Below are 21338 nucleotides of genomic sequence, written 5' to 3' on the forward strand. Positions count from 1 at the left end.
AGCACGTTGTAAAAAAATGTAATCATTAAGTTTAACATGATACATCAACGCTACAGTACAGTACAGTTGATAGAAATACATACATTCATCCAAATGAAATGCGTCACGATGTAAATAAATACTATTTATTGAAAATATTGCATGTGGTTCTACAACAGATTTGTTTTCCTTTTCAACATAAACTGAAGGACGGGCCGACTCATCGCTGAATGTTGGCCTGGTAGGTGTTTAAGCGTGCACTTTCAACACCTTTGTTGTTTTCTTCATTCTAGTCCATTGCACTCAGCGGAGCATCATGAAATAAAAGAAAGTCTGGGATTGCATTGCTGTGCTGTGGTCCGTTGAGTGTGATTGAGCACAGAAAGCGTGAGTGTAATAAAAAAGGTGCTAACCACGTCAGATTAGCTGCTTTATTTTTGGCATTCATGCTTGTGGGAGGAAATGCAGACAAGCAATAACGCCGATGTTAAAAAAAGAAACAACAAAAGGGATTACATGAACGTGTAATTGCGCAGTTTGAAGGGGAGGGAATCAGCCTAATTCTATTCTCTTATTACATTAGATGATGGAAATGCCCACAGGATTCCTGAACTTCCCTTTTTAATTCCTGATCAGCAGTGTGGGCGTTCCTTGTTTGAAATGATTGCGCTTCACTTCATAAAAAAATGATTTAAAAGTGTGTTATCACGTTATCAGAGTGATTGGGAGTGGAACTTCAAAATAGCCCTTCATTGGTCGGCCTGCCATCGCACTTCAAGAAAAAGTGCCCTTTTTGTTTGGAATGTTGTCCATCAGCCACAATCCTCATGTGAGACATGAACACACATCTTTCTCTTTTCTGTGCCTTCTAAAGATGGAAAAACAGGTAAAAAGAGGCAGCTAAGAATGCACGTAATGTGACGCATCTATTGCACTTATAAAACCTTCTAAAAAAACCTCCAAAAATGTCCATCATGTGAGCTGCATATGAAGCACATTGTTCTTATTATTGTTGTTAACATTGTTACGCCCAAGAACTACCTTACTGGCGTAGTGACACCTCACCACACCACGGCGGCTAGCCACTAGCCTCACCAAGGTAACGCTACATATTGGAGTTGTGTTGTTGTTTTTGATGCTAGGTGTAGCGTTCCTTTCTATGTTGCTATGTGAAATCAAAGTTGCCAATATACTCCAAGTATGACATGGTACCATGAACGTAGCTGTTACTACACGCTCACAGCATGGATGGAAAACCACTAAACCTTGTTGGAGGTGTTTTCATAGGTGTGTTCCGTTACGTGCATTCATTAGCTGCCTCTTTTTACCTGTTTTTATATCTTTAGAAGGCACAGAAAAGAGAAACGTGTGTTCATGTCTCACATGAGGATTGTGGCTGATGGACAACATTCCAAAGAAAGTGCACTTTTCCTTTCAAATGGACGGCACCAACAGGAAGCGAACCAGCAGTGGATTGGCGGAGGAAGGCGGCACCGCTCACACGCCGAGCTTGTTGGCCTGCGTCAGCACCACCTTGAGGACGGGCATGAAGGCTGACGTCTCGCTGAAGTTGCTGTTGCTGACGATGTGGGTGTGGATGTTGAGGCCCTCGCCGTACGAGCGCGACTCCACGCTCCTCGCCATGTCGTGCAGACCCCCGATGATGGTGGGGGAGAGCTGGGGAGGAGAAAGCATGTTAGGGCGTACTGGTACCAGGTGTGGACCAGCACTTCCATACAAGGCATCATAATAATGACTACATAACACATAAATATAAAATAATATAGTAATTAGGTACTACGACTCTCCTAGAGCGAGTAACCAACACTCTGCACTCACCGACTGTTCTCGCAGCTTGTCGTAGAGCGCCTCCAGGCGTTTGTTGGCGTCGTCCAGCTTCCTCCTGGTTTGCTGTAAAGCGTTGAAAATGCAGATGAGCTTGCTGTTGGGACATAACAAAGCTGCACCCCCTCGTCCTCACTCACCGGGTCTGTGGCCACGACCAAGCACTTCTGGATGAGTCCCTCAAAGGTGGTCTTCAGTACCAGGTGTTCGTCAGGGATGGGCTTCTTCAGGATCTTCTCGGCAGGCATGGAGTGCAGAGGCTGGATGGAGCCAACATTTAGTCATTTCTCTTCAATTATGTATCACGCAGGGTGTACCTGTGTGGCGTCACCCGTCGGGGCCCCGGGTGCTCCCTCCATGCTGGTCTTGGGCACGGTTGGGTTCATGGGCTGTGGCGGGATCTGCTGCACGCCCGAGTAAGAGGCCTGGATGCCGCGCGGGCCCGGTGCCGCGCCCTGCGGGGCTACGGGTTGGACATGAGGGTCGGCGCCCAGGGGGGCCATGATGGGAGCAGTGATGGGGGTGGGCGGGGTAAAGTTGTCCGTCATCTGCGGAGAGGTGGACACGTTCACTTCAAATGTTTAGTCAATCATTCTTTCTCAAATACATTTGCACAAGTAGTCACCTTCTTCTTTGATGATCTGCTCAGGGTTGGGGGGTCATTCCAGCCATTCTGAGGACCTACACTCACAACATCACCATGCAAAATAATATCAAATGATTAATATAGAAAATAATATAAAATACATGCAAAATAATAATGAATATATGGAATAATGAATATAAAATTATAGCATGCAACATGCTGGAAACAGGAAAGAATTTGCTTCATGCGTGCATTAGTGTCCTTATACAGAGTCCGAGGGTGTTTTCTTTACTCAACTGCAGAGAGTGCCAAGCGTCTATGAGGGGTAAGGCAAAAGCTCTTCATTTGTGCAAATGAATTTTTAAAAAAGTAAATTATAAATAAAATAAATCATAATTATTTATGTTATATTAAATAAAAGAATAAATATTAATATATACAGTCAAACTTGTCTATAGTGGCCATTAGAGGGAGTCTGCAAAAGTGGCCGCTATAGACAGGTGGCCTCTATAGACAGGTTGGCGTCCAGTTTGAAGGTTGACCAGTAGAGGAAAAAAAAGAAAAAAAAGGGGGAATTTTTTTTTTTTTAAATAATAATGTTGACCAGTAGAGGAAAAAAAAGAAAAAAAAAGGGGAAATAATAATAATAATGTTGACCAGTAGAGGGCACTGCGGACTGCGGATAAAAGTTGTACAGCACTACTAGGCTTGTTATTATCATGGTTCATGGTTTTAATCCTGAACATGCATATGAGTCAAACAGTAGCACATCACATAGTACAATTCACAATTTTGCATGTCCAAAAAGGAGTAGGAAGAAGCAAAGCTTATTTAATCCTACCCCTCATCAGTTTCACATCAGTTGCAATACATTTATTCACCTCTTGTTCTTCCAAGTGTACTTTGTAGGTCTACATGACAATGTAGTGCAATCATAGCCAAGGTTTTTACTTACTAAAAGGAAGCTAGAGGCTTAATAATAACTGATAGAATATATCCACCACCCACAGAACAAAGCTGTGCTAGTAATGTCTTACGCTTGTTTTTAATATTTTACTTTTTATACGGCACAGTGTCATTACAGCTTTAGTTCATCAGGAAGTGACGGGAAGTGACGGTGGGCGTCCCGAGCAGGAGAGCTAGGCTCAGTGCTAGCTGTGAGTTTGGAGAGAGTTGGGAAGTGTGTTTATGTTGGCGTGGATGTAAAGTCCTGCAGTGTTCTCCGCTGTTAATAAAGCCATTAAAGTGCATCGGCGACGTGAGTCTCTCCTTCCCCACAACAAGCGGCATTACAGTATTGACCAGTGCACACCAGGAAATAAACGCTGTCATTTCTTACAGGCATTGGCTGGACAGCTATGTAGTGGGGCTTGTTTAACCCTTGCCTTGTGGGCAAGCAGGAAGGAGAGACGATGCTGAGAGATGTGTGTGTGTTCTGAGCTGCTGTCTGGTGGCCGCGTTCAAGAAATAAAGTTGGCAGAAGCAACAGGAGAAGTTTCCTTCTTTGCTTCGGAGCTGAATAACACTGACAAGTTAACAGACTCGTAGCGAACGGAAAAGAAGACGGCTTTGTTTGTGTCGAATACAGAAGATGAGGACTTTGATGGATTTGTGGATGAGGATTGATGAAAAATAACGTGAGTACATTCTAAAATACTTCAATTAAGTACAACCCAACTCAGTTTTGCTCCCGCTGCCGCATGCATGCTAGCGTATGTTTTTTTTTTTTTTTGTAGCGTCGCCGGGAGCACGTCCTGTTCCCAGCATACTTTGCGGTAATGTTTTGGTGCAAATGCTCTTAAAGTTACATGTTTGACCAGGAAATAGCAAGCTCAAAAGAAGACGGCTTTTTTATGTGCAACAACTGACAGTTTGTGTGGATCTTGTGAATGATTGTGACTGAGCTAGGACTCAGTAATTAAAGTCTACACACGACGGCTTCATTGATTGAAAAACAAAACTTTTTTGTGCATGAAGCTTCTACTTGAATTGGTAATTTGGCCGCTATATGCAGTCAGATATTGACCAAGGGAGACAAAATGGGTGGCCGCTGGCCGCGTTGGACAGGTGAATTTTTTTTCAGTGGCTGCTATAGGGAGGTGGCCGTCCTATAAAGGTGGCCACTAAGACAGGTTTGACTGTATATATATAAAAATATATAGATTTTATTTATATATTAATATGAATATTATATATACAAATAATACATAAAAAATAACATGTATTAGCATTTTCCTTTTCTGTTGTGTTTTAGTACATAAATGCCACCTGTTTGAGGAGGTATGGCAGTACGGCAGGAGGGGGCTGAGTTGGCAAATGAAGAAATAAAACAGAAATCAAAGAGAATGAAAGAGAAGCTGATTGAGGCGGAGAAGGAAGTGAAAGTGATTAACGACAGGAAAACGAGCCAGGGCGATGGGAGCCAACCTGGACCTGTTATCTGCGAGGCGGGAGTCAGCTCAGAGTCAAGCTGCGTACCTGAGACTCCGCACGGCGGAGGGGGCGGGGCGTAGGACCCAGGAGAGCCCGGCACGCCGTGCTGGAAAGACACTCCGGACGAGGATGGAGGATGTTGAGCGCGGTCAGAGGAGGGAAAGAAAGGAGGAAGAGAGGAGGACGGCGGGGGCAGGCACGGGTTGCGGGGGGGTACAGGCTGGGTGTAATGAGAAAGGAAGCCGGGCGGGTGAGGAGGGGAGGAGGGCTCCACAGGAAGAGGAAGAGGAGGAGCTGAGGAGTAGTCAAGGGGCTGATAGGCTCCAGGTGTGTAATGCTGGACCTGGGGGGCTGACAGCCAACACATGCTGTTAGTACACCCGGAAGTAGTCACGTCCACATGCTCACAAACATTTCCAGAGCCAAATGCTTGTCTTTCTTGTCAGGTGGTGTTTTTGCTGATAAAGACTCACGCTGGTACTGCTGGGGGAACATGTACGCAGGAGCCGCCGAGGACGCAAGCGGGGCGGCGGCGGGGTTGGACGCCGGCATCCCATACAAAGGCTTTGGCGGCTCCACCTGCCCAGGGAAAAATGACACATAAAAAAACACAGTAAGACTTTACAAGATGGGCTAATGACATGCTAACATGCTAATGCAACTACACATGGGACGCTAGGACAACCTTGGGACAAAATATCATTTCATGGTTTCACAGTACAATTATTATTTGTATTATTAACACTACAGCTCTAACATGTCTTGTTTTCAAATATATTTATTGAAAGGAGAATATAATATGACACCATTTCAAGAAATAAGTGAATTCTTTGCAAATAAATCCAATGCAGTCTACTGTGGCTAATCGTATTTTATTAGTTCAAAAAACAAATCAAAATGCTAATAAATGCAATCCATTGACCCAAGAAGGTGGCAACCTCGTAAAGTTTATTTCATAGTGGCAGCTCATATTTTTCCACAAACCAGTGAGAGGTTGTTATCAGTTGTTGTTTGATAGCACGCATCCTCCAGTCCGGTCTGCTCCCCATCACATCCAAACACTTGGCCACCCTCCCTCCACGTGTGCAACACGTCCACCCACAACACCGCGGCCGTACCGGCACCGCTCAGTGCTAACGAGGCTTCAAGTAGGGGTGCACCATAATTATCATCTGATATGAACTAGCATCATCGGTTTGGAACAAAAAGGACACGGTGCATCTTTCGTTTCAACACATCACAGTCTAGTTCCGACTGTGAGGAATAAGACAGGACAAAGTGACAAAGTATTTCCATGTCGTGGCCGGACCCCCACTGTCTCTCATATCATCGTAGAAACACTATGACGCACAATTTTATTGGTTTTGAAAGCCTGACTTTTTTACAGCACGGTGTACCTTACAAGCGCTAACCCTCGAGCCATGCCCAAATGTACCACAGCTGCTAGAAACCCAGCTGACATCTTTTCACGGGGATTACCTTCCAAGCCTAACAGCCAAAATGTGAGAAGGACTGAGGTGCCCATAAGAATGTACATTTTAAGACAGGAGGAGGTCATCAAACCAAATGCCGCCCTCCCTCCCTCCCTCCCTCTCGGTGCAACCAAGATCAACATGCGACACACAACGTAACTGCACCACATGGACTATGCAAGTATTAAAATCAAATATTAAATATGCAAATCAATAGCATTTTTAACTCATTGATAACCCACAAGGCATGCTGGGAAGTGTGTGTAGGGGGTCATGGAGTATAAAACAGTATTGTTTAACACGTGTATGTTTGATTTACTAAGCATGTTACTTGGTAGGTAGCAAGGTAGGTATTAGTTTTGGTGAAAAATGAAATAAATGTGTACCTTACAGCCTCTTCATAAGCTTGTACAGTGCTAGCAAACAAATCGGGGATGCCAGACAAAGAGGATGTGTTCACAGGTCACATGACATTGAGAGGGTCATGGATGGGAAGTACCTTCTGCTCGGAGGCGGGGCCCACCTGCAGTGGAGGCGGGGCACTGGGGAGGGCTGTTGGAGTTTGGTTACTCCAGGAGGTGACAGTGGAGGCAGCCCTCACCTGAAGCATTCACGCACACACACACACACACACACACACACACACACACACACGCGCTGTTGATGGTGGATTTTTTTTTGGGGGGGGGGGGTTCACAAACACAATGAAGTTGAACAGGACAAGAGTAACAAAGTGGCACATACGGGCTGGTAAAACTGCGGTGCTGGTGGGACAGAGGCGGGTGCAGGTGCGATTACAGGGGGAATTGGGGTGGTGGCGTGAGGCTGGACCGGAGCGAAGGGATGGCGGTGCTGAGTGGCTCCGTGGGAAGAAGGCTGAGCTCTGTGTGTCTCAATCTGCTGCTGACCCAGGGCCCGGCCAAGGCGCTGGCGGAGCTGCTGCAAGGCCACCTGGCGGAAGGAGAGCAGGTGTTAGGCGCGTTCTTAAAGTGTAGCTGATCTCACGCTACGACAGCCACCTGGTTGCTGTTGTCAGGCAGGTAGGCCATGGCGGTGGACAGGCTGCCCTGGGAGGCCAGAAGGTCTGTGTACTGGCCCATCTTCTCAGCCAGCAGGACGCCAATGGCGGCGGGGCCCGAGCGCTGCATCTGCTCCACCGCATGCTGCAGCACCACCACCTTCTCCACCAGGTCCTGAGTGTCGGATATTCGGTATTATTGGGAGTTAAAGCAGGGGGATTAGATACGATGAGCTTGCAGGAGGCAACCACACCTGGAGGGAAAGCGGACAGTGTCTCTCCAGTGCTCTGGTCCAGCATGACACCAACTTCTCTACGTTGCCGGCACAGATGTAGCACAGGCTGGCGTGCACTTGCAGCTGAGCTTCGTTGGCCGCCTCCAGCCGGGCCCCGAGGAGATCTGAGCAGCATAACCTGGGAGTTAAAAGGGTGGGGGTCGAGTGTGTGTTGCTAAACTCACCACAAAGCGAAGAGAACTCCTCAGGCTGTGCGTAGGTCATGACGGCCGCCAGAGCTTCCTTCCAGTTGTGCAGGTCGCACGTCTTCAGAATGTCGTGCCAGTCCTTCATCACCACGGCGCTGATCAGCTGCGGGACAACAACAAAAAATGCGTCAAATGTCATGGAGAAGCAGCACAGGTGGGAGGTGTGAAGTGAACCCAAGCAGCGTGTGACTGGCTTCATCCCTCAGCTTTAAAGGAAAAGTACACCTTTTTTTATGTTGTCCATCAGCCACAATCCTTATGTGAGACATGAACACACGTCTCCCTCTTTTCTGTGCCTTCTAAAGATATAAAAACAGACACAAAGAGGCAGCTAAGAATGCTCGTACTGGGACGCACCTGGAAAAAACCTCCAAAAAGCCCCAACAAGACTCCATGTCCATCATGTGAGCTGCATATGAAGCACATTGTTATTATTATTATTGTTATTAACATTGTTACGCCCAAGAACTACCTTACTGGCGTAGTGACACCTTGCCACACCACAGTGACTAGCTACTAGCTGGCTAGCCACTAGCTTCGCTACACACTCACAACGCCTCAGGCCACTAGCCAAAGGTAACCAGAAAACCTTGTTGGGGCTTTTAGGAGGTGTTTTCATAGGTGTGTCCCGTTATGTGCATTCATTAGCTGCCTCTTTTTACCTGTTTTTATATCTTTAGAAGGCGCAGCAAAGAGAAGGGGTGTGTTCATGTCTCGCATGAGGATTGTGGATGATGGGCAACATTCCAAAAAGAGTGGGGGCAGGCTTACCTTGGTGATCCTGCTGTGGCTTTTCCTAAAATACTTCCTCTGGGTTTTCTCCAGGAGCTCGGACCCACCGACGATGGCTAAGATGATGCCGTCGGCCGTGCGGTTGTCATGGAGACAGAGTTCCACGGCTGCCTCAAAGTCGCCGGTCAGCAGGGCCTGTGTGATCAGCCCGTCCACATCTTGCATAGGGACAAATAATATTTATGTATGACAGGGGTCGGCAACCTTTACTATCAAATGAGCCACTTTTGATAAAAAAGTGCAAGATGATGACTTTTTGACAAAAAGTAAACATAAATTTAGGAATGTTTGACGGGTGTGTGTTTATTTCTGACAAATAACTAATTAGGCATTGAATGCTAGTGTTGTCATCTGTTGAAAATGACTTGTGTTTGAGATGCTTTCCTTTGTTGGGGCAGTAAGATCAGACTTTGCTCTTCACACGGGACTCACAGCCATATTGATGAAGGATTATTTTTGGGATGTATTCATGGTTATCTTAACATCTTACCACAGGGATTGTACGCTCAAGAAGCTGGCAGGTAAAAGCAAGAGCCAAACAAACATTTTTAAACATTTGATGTTAAAGTTTCACTTCAAACTCAAAGATCTACAATCAACCAAGTAAAATAGGCCTGTAGATGTAAAGTCAAATAGATTACGATAACCGATAAATTGATTAATTGAATCAATTCATTGATTTACACCTCTCATGACAATGAATGATAAATGGGCTCAAAAATGTGGATAAAATCGATTAGATGATAATTTGTAGCACAATTATGTTATTGTGACAGGCCAATACATAGATAATACTTCCATGAATAAAACACCTTATTTTGTTATGAGTGAAAGAGCCACAACAAGGATCTGATCTTTAACACAGCCGTCCACTCCACAACCTGGTGAAGGTTATCATCACCTTGACTGATGCTGAGGCTGACTCCTCCTGTAGGAGCCTCTACGGGCTGCCCCACCTGGGATGGGGTCTCTGCAGGACACAGCTCCTCCTGCTCCTCCTCCAGTGGGACGTCCTGAACCACAGAGAGACATTCAGACGTGACTTTGTGTGAGGTTCCATAGGCACCAATACGTACCTCCTCCAAGGAAATCTTCTCCTCCTCCTCCTCCTCCTCCTCCTCCTCTTCATCTTCCTGTGGCGCCCCAGCCTGGCCTGGACCTCCTGCAGCATCCAGGTTTGTAGCAGCCATCATGTCAAAGGCAGCCCCTGCATTGTCAGCTGGCATGCTAGCTGGAGCAGACACATCCTCCTGTAGATAAGATAAGTCAGGTGCTGACAGTCAAGCATGTGTTTCTGAAGAGCTGGATACGTACCAGGACAGCCTCAGCAGGCTTGACCTTCAGAGCTGCTGAAATCTGCCAACACAGTCGCACCTTTAGCACGCCCTTGCTGTACAAACATCAAACTACACCCTGCTACGCGTGTGCACGTGTCACCTTGGAAACCACATCCTCTTTGCTGTAGCCCAGAAGCTCCAGGAACTTACTGCGAGCATCACCTTCAAAGTTGGCCTGCAGACATCCAATCATTAAAAAAAATGTAAAATCCCCAAAGTAAATCTACCAATATCTTTACTACACGTACACACTCACCTTCATCTGGAAACACTATCATTTCACTTCTTTGTCCATTCACATACATGCCATGCCATCACCCGTGTGTCCATTCACATACATGCCGTGCCATCACCCGTGTGTCCATTCACATACATGCCGTGCCATCACCCGTGTGTCCATTCACATACATGCCGTGCTATCACCCGTGTGTCCATTCACATACATGCCGTGCCATCACCCGTGTGTCCATTCACATACATGCCGTGCTATCACCCGTGTGTCCATTCACATACATGCCGTGCTATCACCCGTGTGTCCATTCACATACATGCCGTGTCATCACCCGTGTGTCCATTCAGGTAGTAAAGCACGTAGAGGTGTTGTTACCTTAAGGAAAGACCAAAGAGTTTTGTCCAAGTCATTCTCCGCTGCATGGATCTTCTCCTGGCAGAAGTCCTGGAAGGTGCCGGTGCTGAGAGTGGCCTGCAGCTGCTCCGAGCGCCTCAAAAAGGTGGTCTCCGTCACCACCTGGCTGATGTGCACCACGTGCACACTGGTCTGCTGGGGGTTGGGTGCGCCGTTCTCCAGCGACACCAGCTTACCTCCAAACTGCCAGGACACAAAAAGCACCGTCATCATCAGAGCAGCCAAGCATTCCATCACCTCCACAAACTCACAGCAAACGATGCCCCCACGGGCCTGCGGATCCACTTTGGGGGCTTCTTCAGGGGGTTGACGTTAGTGGAGGTGGCGGAGCGCTGAGGCACCTGCAGCGGGGACAACGTTTGTCCCGTACCGAAAGGATCCAAGTTGCCAAACAAGTTACTGATCTGGAACACACAGCAAAACATCTGGCTATCCATTCACGTACTGTAGACACAATACATAAACATACATAACATAAACATGTCTATCCATTCACATACACACAGTATGTAAACACCTGCCTGTCCATTCACACATACATATAATATAAACATTCTTTTCCATTCACATGCACACTTGGAGTAAATGTCCATTGTCTGTCCATTCAAACATAAACACAATATAAACACATGACTGTCCATTCCCATCCAAAGTAAAGAAGAGTCTACCCACTGACATAAGTAGAAGTGAAAGTAAGCAGAAGTTGATGATGGAAGAGGAGGAGGAGGAGTTGTTGTCACCTGGTCAGCGTGTCTAAGGCCATGTGCGTGGCTGCTGCCGCCCATGATGGAGTAAATGTCGATGTGTCCGTCAAAGCAGGCGGCCGACAGCACGGCGGGATTCCTTGGGCACCACTGGATGTCGAAGCACCACTGACTGCTGGTGGGCAGCTCGTAGACCACCTCTGCCGTGTTCGGGTTCCAGCACAGAATCCTGCCGTCCTTCCCGCAGCTGAGGAGCAGCTCTGGGTCAGCCCGACTCCACGCGATGGCGAGGACGCCTCTGCAGGGGAAGAACGCCACGGGTGAACACGCGAGACTAAATCTGGCTTGTGTTCAGCAAGGACGTCCACACCTCGTGTGATTCTCCAAAATCTTGAGAGGGGAGGTAGCGAAACGTAAATCCCACATCTGGATGACGGGCATGCGGTCGTCCTCAGAGGCCAGGACCAGCTGGGTGGCCACCTCCGGGTTCCAAGCCAGGCCAGAGCAATGCATCTAGAAGCAAAGGCTCATTAGAACCTCCGTTATCCATCCAAGGATGAAACAAGCGCCCTATGTACCCTGTTGCTGTGGTCGCTGACTTTAATGATGAGGTCGTTCTTGCGCAGGTCCCACACGGAGGCGCGGCCGCTCGGGCTGGCTGAGGCCAGGATGTGCTGGACCTGTTTGTTCCACGACACGCAGCCCACGTCCTCCACAGACTGCAACACACCAGCACACTGCCTCACGTACAGTACCTCAACATTTGTACGTAACACATCCGCAAAATACCCTCAACTGCTCAGACCATTACGTACTTACTAGAGGTGAGGCCTTTATGAGCACTATTACTTCTCATAATACTACACACATGATATAAATATATCAAGCAAATTCAAATATACACTGCGTGAATATATATATTATATTTCTACAATAGTGAGGTCATCCCTCGCGATATCACGCTTTTGTGAAAATGGATTCATGAATAAATGACTGCTGCTTCATGGCTGACTATGGACTATTATTAGTCACAATACTGAAAGATAAGTTATATGTAGTATTCTGGTCACTAGGTGTCAGCAACGTTATACTGATGAGACATTATCTTCGGTTAGATTACCTTAACACCGCATGAGGTCAGCCATGCCACTCTCCCATTCCGTGTGGAAGTGGTACCTTTTTTTGCTTCTTACTTTGTCCTCCTTACCCACTCCCTTTGAAACACTTTAAGTTTAGAATAAATAAGTTGGAGGCCAACTAACTCCTCCCTGAGCTACCACCCTATCATGGTGGAGGAGTTTGCATGTCCCGATGATCCTAGGAGCTAAGTTGTCGGGGGTTTTATGCCCCTGATGGTCCCCCATGACAAACAGGTCCTTGGTGAGGGACCAGACAAAGAGTGGCCCAACAGACCCATATGATGAAACAAACCATTGGTCCACGTTTTCCCTTGCCCGGATGCGGGTCACCGAGGCCCCCCTCTGGAGCCAGGCCTGGAGGAAGGGCACAATGGTGAGCGTCTGGTGGCTGGGCCTACACTCATGGGGCCCGGCCAGGCACAGCCCAAAGAGATGACATGCCCCCCCCCCCATGAGCTCATCACTCATGGCAGGGGCCAAAGGGGTCATGTGCATAGTGAGCTGGGTGGCAGCCGAAGGCAGGGACCTTGGCGGTCCGATCGTCGGCTAGAGAAACTAGTTCTTGGCACATGGAATGTCACCTCTCTAGTAGGGAAGGAGCCTGAGCTGGTGCACGAGGTTGAGAAGTTCCGGCTAGATATGATCGGACTCACTTTAACGCACAGCAAGGGCTCTGGAACCAGTCCTCTCAAGAGGGGATGGACTTTGTTCCACTCTGGCATTGCCAGCAGTGAGAGGCGACGAGCAGGGGTGGGAAATCTTGTTGCTCCCCGGCTTGTGGCCAGTATGTTGGAGTTTAACCCGGTGAACGAGGAGGTAGTTTCCCTCCACCTTCGGGTGGGGGCATGAGTCCTGACTGTTTGCACTTATGCACCAAACAGCAGTTTAGAATACCCACCCTTTTTGGAGTCTCTAGAGGGAGTACTGGAGAGTGCTCCCTCAGGGGATTCCCTTGTTCTGCTGGGGCTCATATTCTGCTGGGGGACTTCAACGCTCACGTTGGCAGTGACAGTGAGACCTGGAGAGGCGTGATTGGGAGGAACGGCCCCCCTGATCTGAACCCGAGCGGTTCTTTGTTATTGGACTGCTGTGCTCGTCACAGAATGTCGATAACAAACACAATGTTCAAGCATAAGGGTGTCCACATGTGCACTTGGCACCAGGACAACCTAGGCCGCACTTCCATGATTGACTTTGTGGTCGTATCATCGGACTTGCGGCCATATGTTTTGGACACTAGGGTGAAGAGAGGAGCGGAGCTGTCAACTGATCACCACCTGGTGGTAAGTTGGCTCCAGTGGCGGGGGAGGATGCCGGTCAGACCTGGCAGGCCTAAACGCATTGTGAGGGTCTGCTGGGAACATGTGGCAGAGTCTCCTGTCAGAAGCAGTTTCAACTCCCACCTACGGGAGAGCTTCGACCATGTTCCCAGGGAGCTGGCGGAATGGGCCATGTTTCGTGCCTCCATTGTCGAGGCAACTGATCGGAGCTGTCGCCGTAAGGTGGTCAGTGCCTGTTGTGGCAGTAATCCCAGAACCCGTTGGTGCACACCAGTGGTGAGGGATGCCGTCAAGGTGAAGGAGGAGTCCTAACGGGCCTTTTTGGCTCATGGGACTCCGGAAGCAGCTGACAGGTATCAGCAGACAAAGCAGCTGAGGCAAAACCTTGGACATGGGAGGAGTTCGGAGAAGCCATGAAGATCAACTTCCGGACGGCTTCAAAGAAATTCTGGACCACCATTCAGTGTCTCAGGAGGGGGAAGCAGTGCACGGTCAACACAGTGTACGGTGGGGATGCTGTGCTGCTGACCTTAACTCGAGATGTTGTGAATCGGTGCAAAGAATACTTCAAAGACCTCCTCAATCCCACCAACACGTCTTCCTATGAGGAAGAAGAGCCTGGGGACTCCACAGTGGGCTCTCCTATCTCTGGAGCTGAGGTTGCTTAGGTTGTCAAAAAGCTCCTCGTTGGCAGGAGATGGATGGATGATATCTGCCCAGAGTGCCTTAAAGCTCTGGATGCTGTGGGCGTGTCTTGGTTGACACGTCTCTGCAGCATCGCGTGGACATCAGGGGCACTACCTCTGGATTGGCAGACCGGGGTGGTTGTTCCCCTTTTTAAGAAGGTGGACTGGAGGGTGTGTTACAACTATCGTGGAATCACACTCCTCAGCCTCCCTGGTAAGGTCTATTCTGGAGAGGAGGATCCGCCGGATAGCTGAATCTAAGATTCAGGAGGAGCAGTGTGGTTTTGGTCCTGGTCGGGGAACTGTGGACCAGCTCTACACTCTCAGCAGGGTCCTTAGGGGTGCATGGGAGTTTGCCCAACCAGTCTACATGTGTTTTGTGGACTTGGAGAAGGCATTCCGTGTTCCTACAGAAATTCTGATGTAGAGTACTCCGGGAGTATGGGGTACCGGACCAACTAATTCAGGCTGTTCGTTCCCTGTATAACCGGTGTCAGAGTTTGGTTCGCATTGCCGGCAAAAGTCGGACTCGTTTCCAGTGAAGGTTGGACTCCGCCAGGGCTGCCCTTTGTAAAAATAATGAACAGAATTGGTGACAGACAGAATTTCTAGGTGCAGCCAGGGCGTTGAGGGGTTCCGGATTGGTGGCTGCAGGATTGAGTCTCTGCTTTTTGCAGATGATGTGGTCCTGCTGGCTTCATTGAGCCATGACCTTCAACTATCACTGGATAGGTTCACAGCCGGGTGTGAAGTGGCCGGGATGAGAATCAGCACCCACAAGTCCGACGCCATCTCTGGGTGGGGAAAGAGATCCTGCCCCAAGTGGAGGAGTTTAGGTACCTCGGGGTCTTGTTCACAAGCGAGGGAAGGATGGAATGCGAGATGGACAGGCGGATTGGCGCGGCGTCTGCAGTGATGCGGACTTTACATCGGCCTGTTGTGGTGAAGTGCGTGCTAAGCCGAAATGTTACAGGCATTGGCTGGACAGCTATGTAGTGGGGCTTGTTTAACCTTTGCCTTGTGGGCAAGCAGGAAGGAGAGACGATGCTGAGAGATGTGTGTGTGTTCTGAGCTGCTGTCTGGTGGCCGCGTTCAAGAAATAAAGTTGGCAGAAGCAACAGGAGAAGTTTCCTTCTTTGCTTCGGAGCTGAATAACACTGACAAGTTAACAGACTAGTAGCGAACGGAAAAGAAGACGGCTTTGTTTGTGTCGAATACAGAAGATGAGGACTTTGATGGATTTGTGGATGAGGATTGATGAAAAATAACGTGAGTACATTCTAAAATACTTCAATTAAGTACAACCCAACTCAGTTTTGCTCCCGCTGCCGCATGCATGCTAGCGTATGTTTTTTTTTTTTTATTGTAGCGTCGCTGGGAGCACGTCCTGTTTTGGTGCAAATGCTCTTAAAGTTACATGTTTGACCAGGAAATAGCAAGCTCAAAAGAAGACGGCTTTTTTATGTGGAACAACTGACAGTTTGTGTGGATCTTGTGAATGATTGTGACTGAGCTAGGACTCAGTAATTAAAGTCTACACACGACGGCTTCATTGATTGAAAAACTAAACTTTTTCGTGCATGAAGCTTCTACTTGAGTTGGTAATTTGGCCGCTATATGCGGTCAGATATTGACCAAGGGAGACAAAATGGGTGGCCGCTGGCCGCGTTGGACAGGTGACTGCTATACACAGGGTCTATAACATGTATTCATCAATTTGCTGCGGGGGATTTTTCAGTGGCTGCTATAGGCAGGTGGCCGTTCTATAAAACGAGGCTGCTAAGACATATATATATATATATATATATATATATACACACATACATACATACAGACCCTTTCCAAAAAATTAGAATGTCATGGAAAAGTTGTTTAATTTCCATAATTCCATTTAAAAAGTTTAACTTTCATAGATTCATGGCCCACAATTTAAACGATTTCAAGTATTTGTTTATTTTTACGTAATTTGGGCTTCCAGCTCATAAAACCCACGAAAAAAGGAATTCTAAAAATTAGAATACTGTGAAGAAATCACCATTTACTTCTCAGTTTTTGCAGGAAAAAAAAGAAAGAAATTAGAATCACATCAAATCAATCAAAATATGGTACTTTCAAAACGATATGTCAATCTTCAATACTTGGTTGGGAATCCCTTTGCCTTAATCACTGCCTCGATGCCACGTGGCATTGAAGCAATCAGCCTGTGGCATTGCCTGGGAGTTATGGAAGCCCAGATTTCCTTGATGCTTGCTGTCAGCTCTTCTTTGTTGTTGGGTCTGGTGCCCCTCATTTTCCTCTTGAGAATACCCCATAGATTCTCAATGGGGTTTAGGTCCGGTGAGTTGGCTGGCCAGTCAAGCACTGTGATGGCATGGGCATCAAACCAGGTTTTGGTGCTTCTGGCGGTATGGGCAGGGGCCAGGTCCTGCTGGAAGATGAAATCTGCATCTCCATACAGATCCTCAGCAGAAGGAATCATGAAGTCCTCTAAAACATTCTGGTAGACTGTTGCGGTGACCTTGGATTTAAGAAAGCAGAGTTTACCAACACCTGCACCGGACATTGCACCCCAAATCATGACGGACTGTGGATATTTCACACTGGACCTCAGGCAGCTTGGGTTCTGTTCCTCACCCGTCTTCCTCCAAACCCTTGGACCTTGATTCCCAAATGAAAGGCACACTTTACTTTCATGGGAAAAGAGGACCTTGGACCACTGGCCAACAGTCCAGTCCTTCTTCTCCTTGGCCCAGTGGAGACGCTTCCTACGTTGGCTCAGGTTCAGAAGTGGCTTGACCCGAGGAACCCGACAGTGATAGCCCATCTCCCGGATGCGTCTGAATGCCTCATTCCACTCTTTCTGGATCTCTGCCAGATTCTTGAATCTTCCCTGTTTGATAATCCGCTGAAGCCCACGGTCATCTCTTTGGCTGGTGCATCTTCTCCTGCCACATTTTGCCCTTCCTCTAGACTTTCCATTGATATGCTTGGACACAGCACTCTGTGAACAACCAGCCTCCTTAGCTATGAACTTTTGTGGCTTACCCATCCTATGGAGGGTATCAATGATGGTCTTCTGGCCAGTTGTCATGTCTGCAGTCTTCCCCATATTGAACCCAACTGAGACAATTGAACAATATATATATATATATATATATAAAATTTATTTTATTTTTTTTTTTTGTATTTTTTTACAATACGTATTATACCCACAAATATCATATTGTAATTCTATTCTAATCTAATCTGAGTGAATGAGACTAGCCTTACGTTGTATGTACACGTATGTGGACCGGAGGCCACTATGTGTGGTGAATCTATGATAATCGTACCTGAGTTTTGGGTCCTGGTGTCATGGGGGAGGTGAAGTTGTTCATATCCCAGATGAAGATTTCAGACTCGTTCCCACCGGATGCAAAAAGGTTAGTCTGCACCACAGAAGAAGAACGAGAAGAAGAGCTGGAGAGCGCTTCAGAAGGTGAAAGGCGGTACGAGAAGGCGTTGCGGTTGTCATACCTGGAAGGGATTGACGTCCAGAGCTCTCACTGGCCCCGTGTGCCTGTCGCTCTCCGCAATAATCACGTCGCTCGCCCCGGCCATGATCTTGGCGGCGTCGTAGAGGATGACGTTGCCGTTCTCTCCCCCGGCAACAATCACACCTGCCGAGTGATCCTGAGAGTCTGTTCCGAAAGGACCCCAGACCAGCTTGTGATACCTTTTGGGACAGAAGACACCCTGAATCACTCACGTCAGTAAAAACATCCTCTTTTTTTTTTTTTTTTTTTTTTTTGCACCTGTGAGACAAAGAGATGCTGCCGCATGATTTCATGTCCAGTGACGGGTCCGACAAGTCCAACTCAAAGATCTCCAAGGAGGCGTTGGTGCTGAAGGAGGCATCCAGCTGCTGGGCTGACGTTCCTGCAGTTCAATTTGAAATATGAAAACACAGATTAGTGTGATGGAGGGAACCAAAAGTGGCAGGCACATGCTCATCATGCCTGTGGCCAGGTAGATGGGGTGGTGGTGTTCCGGGCTCCAGCTCTGGATGGCCGTCCGGTTGATCTCTTTTAGTTTCATCCTGCAAGGTAACACAGTATGTATTACACATGTTTATTTGGGTGGGACCGTGCATATTCATGGACTTGCAATAAATTGCAGTAAATGCCACATTTAGCACAGCGATAAATATTATCTGTTCCATAATTTTTCACATATTTTTATTGTTGTGCAAGTATATATTTTTTATGATTATATTTTTGTCCTGAGATTGTATTTGTCCTGCCTCAGTGCCATAAAACTAGCATAGACCATAGGAAGTTAGCATCAAGCTAACAGCTGATTCAGTGGCACAAAAGGACGACAAAAATCACACTGACACGTGTGGCAAGTGATAATAATGACGCATTAACTGAGCAGCGTATGATTGACAGGCTGTTAAATGCATCATAGTAATGATTAATACTATTTTGTAGCCTGGCTGAGTGATTCTTAGTCCACAAACGTTGCCCATCTTGTTCCTTCATACACGCACGCGATTGCAATGAGCAAAAACAAACAAAACAAATGCAGTAAAACACAAGTTCATCTTTCTAACGACGAACCGAGCAGAAAAACACACAAAAATAGGAAAGCACCGGCCTCACCTGCAGGGCAGATATCTCCCGACTGCTAGTTTCCACGTCTCCACTGGTCTCCATCAACGTGGCACTCAGCGGCTGGGGAAGACTCCACCCACGAAGAAGAGCCACTTCCGGTGCTAGGGCCTTGCTGCTGGCATAACATGCTAGCGCCAGCAGCTTACTTTAGGGAAAAAAAGCAACCGTTACAGAAAAATACAATCCTTACGTACAGCAGTTTGGTGCGCAGTCATTTTGCTTTTATTTTTCACGTCTTAAATATCAAGCTTAGTTATAGTTTACACAGGGGTCAATAATGGGAACAAAATTCTTTATTTTATACTTTATATAAAAGTGTACTGTACATCAGTAAGGCCATGAAGAACTTAGTAACCAATTATATTGAAAAATAATATAGAGGTGGTTGATTAAAAATAGACAATTATTTAACTTAAATCTAAAATCATGTTATTTTTGGAATACAAATAGATTTTGTGTGTGTGTGTGTGTGTGTGTGTGTGTATAGAATACGATGGGGTGCATACAACAGTTTTACAAAAGCAATTTATTCCTCCACTTGAAACAATGCAAACCACGCTGGTCAAGCTGCAGTCACTCCTGTGCGGCCCTGCAAGGGAAAAAAAAACTGATTAAAAACATTTCTTTTTTTATTTGACGCTACTTCATTGGGAGCTGAATGCCATAACCCTCATCAATACTTGATGGATAATCTTCCCCATACGTACGAATGGATCAGATGGGTAGTGATTGCTATAATCATTAGGTTATAATAGGCGCTATAATAATAATCATCATCATCATGCCAGAAATGTAATGTATACTTACTTACTCATCCGATCCAGCGATTGCGCTCTCCATCGCTGCATCTGCAAAGCAAGATTGAAAACATCACAAATGTACAGCAAAAAGACATGTCATGTCGGCTCATTGTGACCGCGTGTAGTGGTAAACATAGTCTATGTTTATCCATCCATCCATCCATCCATCCATCTTCCTCCGCTTATCCGGGTCCGGGTCGCGGGGGCAGCAGTCTCAGTAATGAAGCGAAGACTTCCCGGTACCCGGGCACGTCCTCCGGCTCCACCAGGAAGACACCAAGGCCAGCTGTCAGTTATAATCCCTCCAGCCCTCTCAACTGGCTCTTCTCCATGTGAAGGAGCAGCGGCTCTACTCTGAGCCCCTCCCAGATGACTGAGCTTCTCACCCCATTTCTTAGGGTGAGTCCAGCCACCATACGGAGGAAACTCATTTCAGCCGCTTGTATCCGCGATATCGTTCTTTCGGTCACGACCATAGCTTATGACCATAGGTGAGGGAGGGGGACAAACAGGCGCGAATTCAAGGATAAAAATAGCAACAAACTCTTGAAATTAAGGACATAAAATTGGCCTCAGATATCACCAGATTGCAGGAAATGAGGTCTAATTTTAAAAATTTTCCTGGGGGAGGGCCCCCGAACCCCCGCTCCAACTCCGGCTCACACACACCCCCTTTCCAAAAAAGGTAGATCCGCCCCTGACAAAGATCGACCGGTAAAGTGACGGTAACCACGACGGTCGGGTAAGGCGACCGCATTACTGCAGACACTGCGCCGATACGCCTGTCCCTCACTCGTGAAGAAGACCCCGAGATACTTGAACTCCTCCACCTGGGGCAGGACCTCATTCCCAATTCCTCCGTGAGTCGTCACCTTATCGCGGTGGAGGGGTTTGAGTGCCCGAGTGATCCGAGGAGCTACAGCCTGTTGTCTGGAGCTATATGCCCCTGGTAGGGGCTCCCAGGGCAAACAGGTCCTAGGCGCCGGGCTAGACCAAGAGTGATCAGAAGCCCCTATGACTAATAACAAGAGGGGGGACGGTGTTGTGCCGAGTGGGGCCTCACCCTGGAGGCAGGCCCGGGGTAGGGGCATTCACACGTGAGGCCCGGCCGAGCCCTGCCCGAGAAGCCACACAGGATCTCCCCCCTGTAGACCCACCACCTGCGGGGGCAAGCATGAAGAGTCCGGTGCTATGCGTTTTGGGTGGCGGTCGAGGGCGGGCGCCTGAGTGACCTGGTCTTCGGCGACCAAATCTGGTTCTGGTTCTAGCGTATATTTAGAATAATAATAAACGTAAATTCAACACACACCCACAGCAAGTTTACTTTAACATCAAATTGCAATACAACACACTAAAACTTACTAACTACTTACCTCCGCTACAACGTGTTCCAACCGACTCACATGTACTTCCGCTTCCCGTTCTTCTTCTTCGACTGTTTTAACCCCCCCCCATTTTAATCTGCCCACCTCACTCGGGTCA

General features: G+C 47.5%; 1 protein-coding gene across 7 annotated transcripts; it reads right to left on the reverse strand.

Moving 5' to 3' along the window:
* Nucleotides 1-109: 109 nt before the first annotated feature.
* Nucleotides 110-21302, reverse strand: sec31a (SEC31 homolog A, COPII coat complex component). 7 transcript variants are annotated; one of them, XM_054758093.1, is made up of 30 exons: nt 21230-21270; nt 20920-21120; nt 19868-19904; nt 19045-19645; nt 18400-18479; nt 18196-18319; nt 17918-18116; nt 17734-17829; nt 11875-12015; nt 11667-11809; nt 11333-11594; nt 10844-10996; nt 10554-10775; nt 10047-10121; nt 9924-9965; nt 9686-9859; nt 9511-9622; nt 8589-8767; nt 7794-7920; nt 7588-7733; nt 7335-7508; nt 7060-7266; nt 6815-6916; nt 5317-5422; nt 4889-5194; nt 2450-2505; nt 2142-2372; nt 1965-2084; nt 1819-1890; nt 110-1656 (listed from the first exon to the last, which is right to left on the reverse strand). In XM_054758093.1, the coding sequence occupies exons 5-30, from the start codon at nt 18476-18478 to the stop codon at nt 1477-1479; spliced, it is 3828 nt and encodes a 1275-aa protein (XP_054614068.1). In that variant the 5' UTR covers nt 18479; nt 19045-19645; nt 19868-19904; nt 20920-21120; nt 21230-21270; the 3' UTR covers nt 110-1476. The 7 variants fall into 7 exon arrangements, with proteins under 7 accessions (XP_054614068.1, XP_054614066.1, XP_054614070.1 ...); XM_054758091.1 differs by having other exon boundaries at nt 19864-19904; XM_054758095.1 differs by lacking the exon at nt 20920-21120 and having other exon boundaries at nt 6839-6916; nt 19864-19904; nt 21230-21302.
* Nucleotides 21303-21338: the final 36 nt, after the last annotated feature.

The sequence above is a fragment of the Dunckerocampus dactyliophorus genome, chromosome 17, assembly GCF_027744805.1.
Source record: "Dunckerocampus dactyliophorus isolate RoL2022-P2 chromosome 17, RoL_Ddac_1.1, whole genome shotgun sequence".
NCBI lineage: Eukaryota > Metazoa > Chordata > Actinopteri > Syngnathiformes > Syngnathidae > Dunckerocampus > Dunckerocampus dactyliophorus.

Coding starts and splice junctions, on each gene's coding strand:
- sec31a (XM_054758090.1), bottom strand. CDS start 18,478: ATGAAACTAAAAGAGATCAACCGGACGGCCATCCAGAGCTGGAGCCCG. Junction 11,810..11,874: donor TCAGCGACCACAGCAACAGG/GTACATAGGGCG, acceptor CTTTGCTTCTAG/ATGCATTGCTCTGGCCTGGC. Junction 9,623..9,685: donor AGAAGATTTCCTTGGAGGAG/GTACGTATTGGT, acceptor TCTGTGGTTCAG/GACGTCCCACTGGAGGAGGA.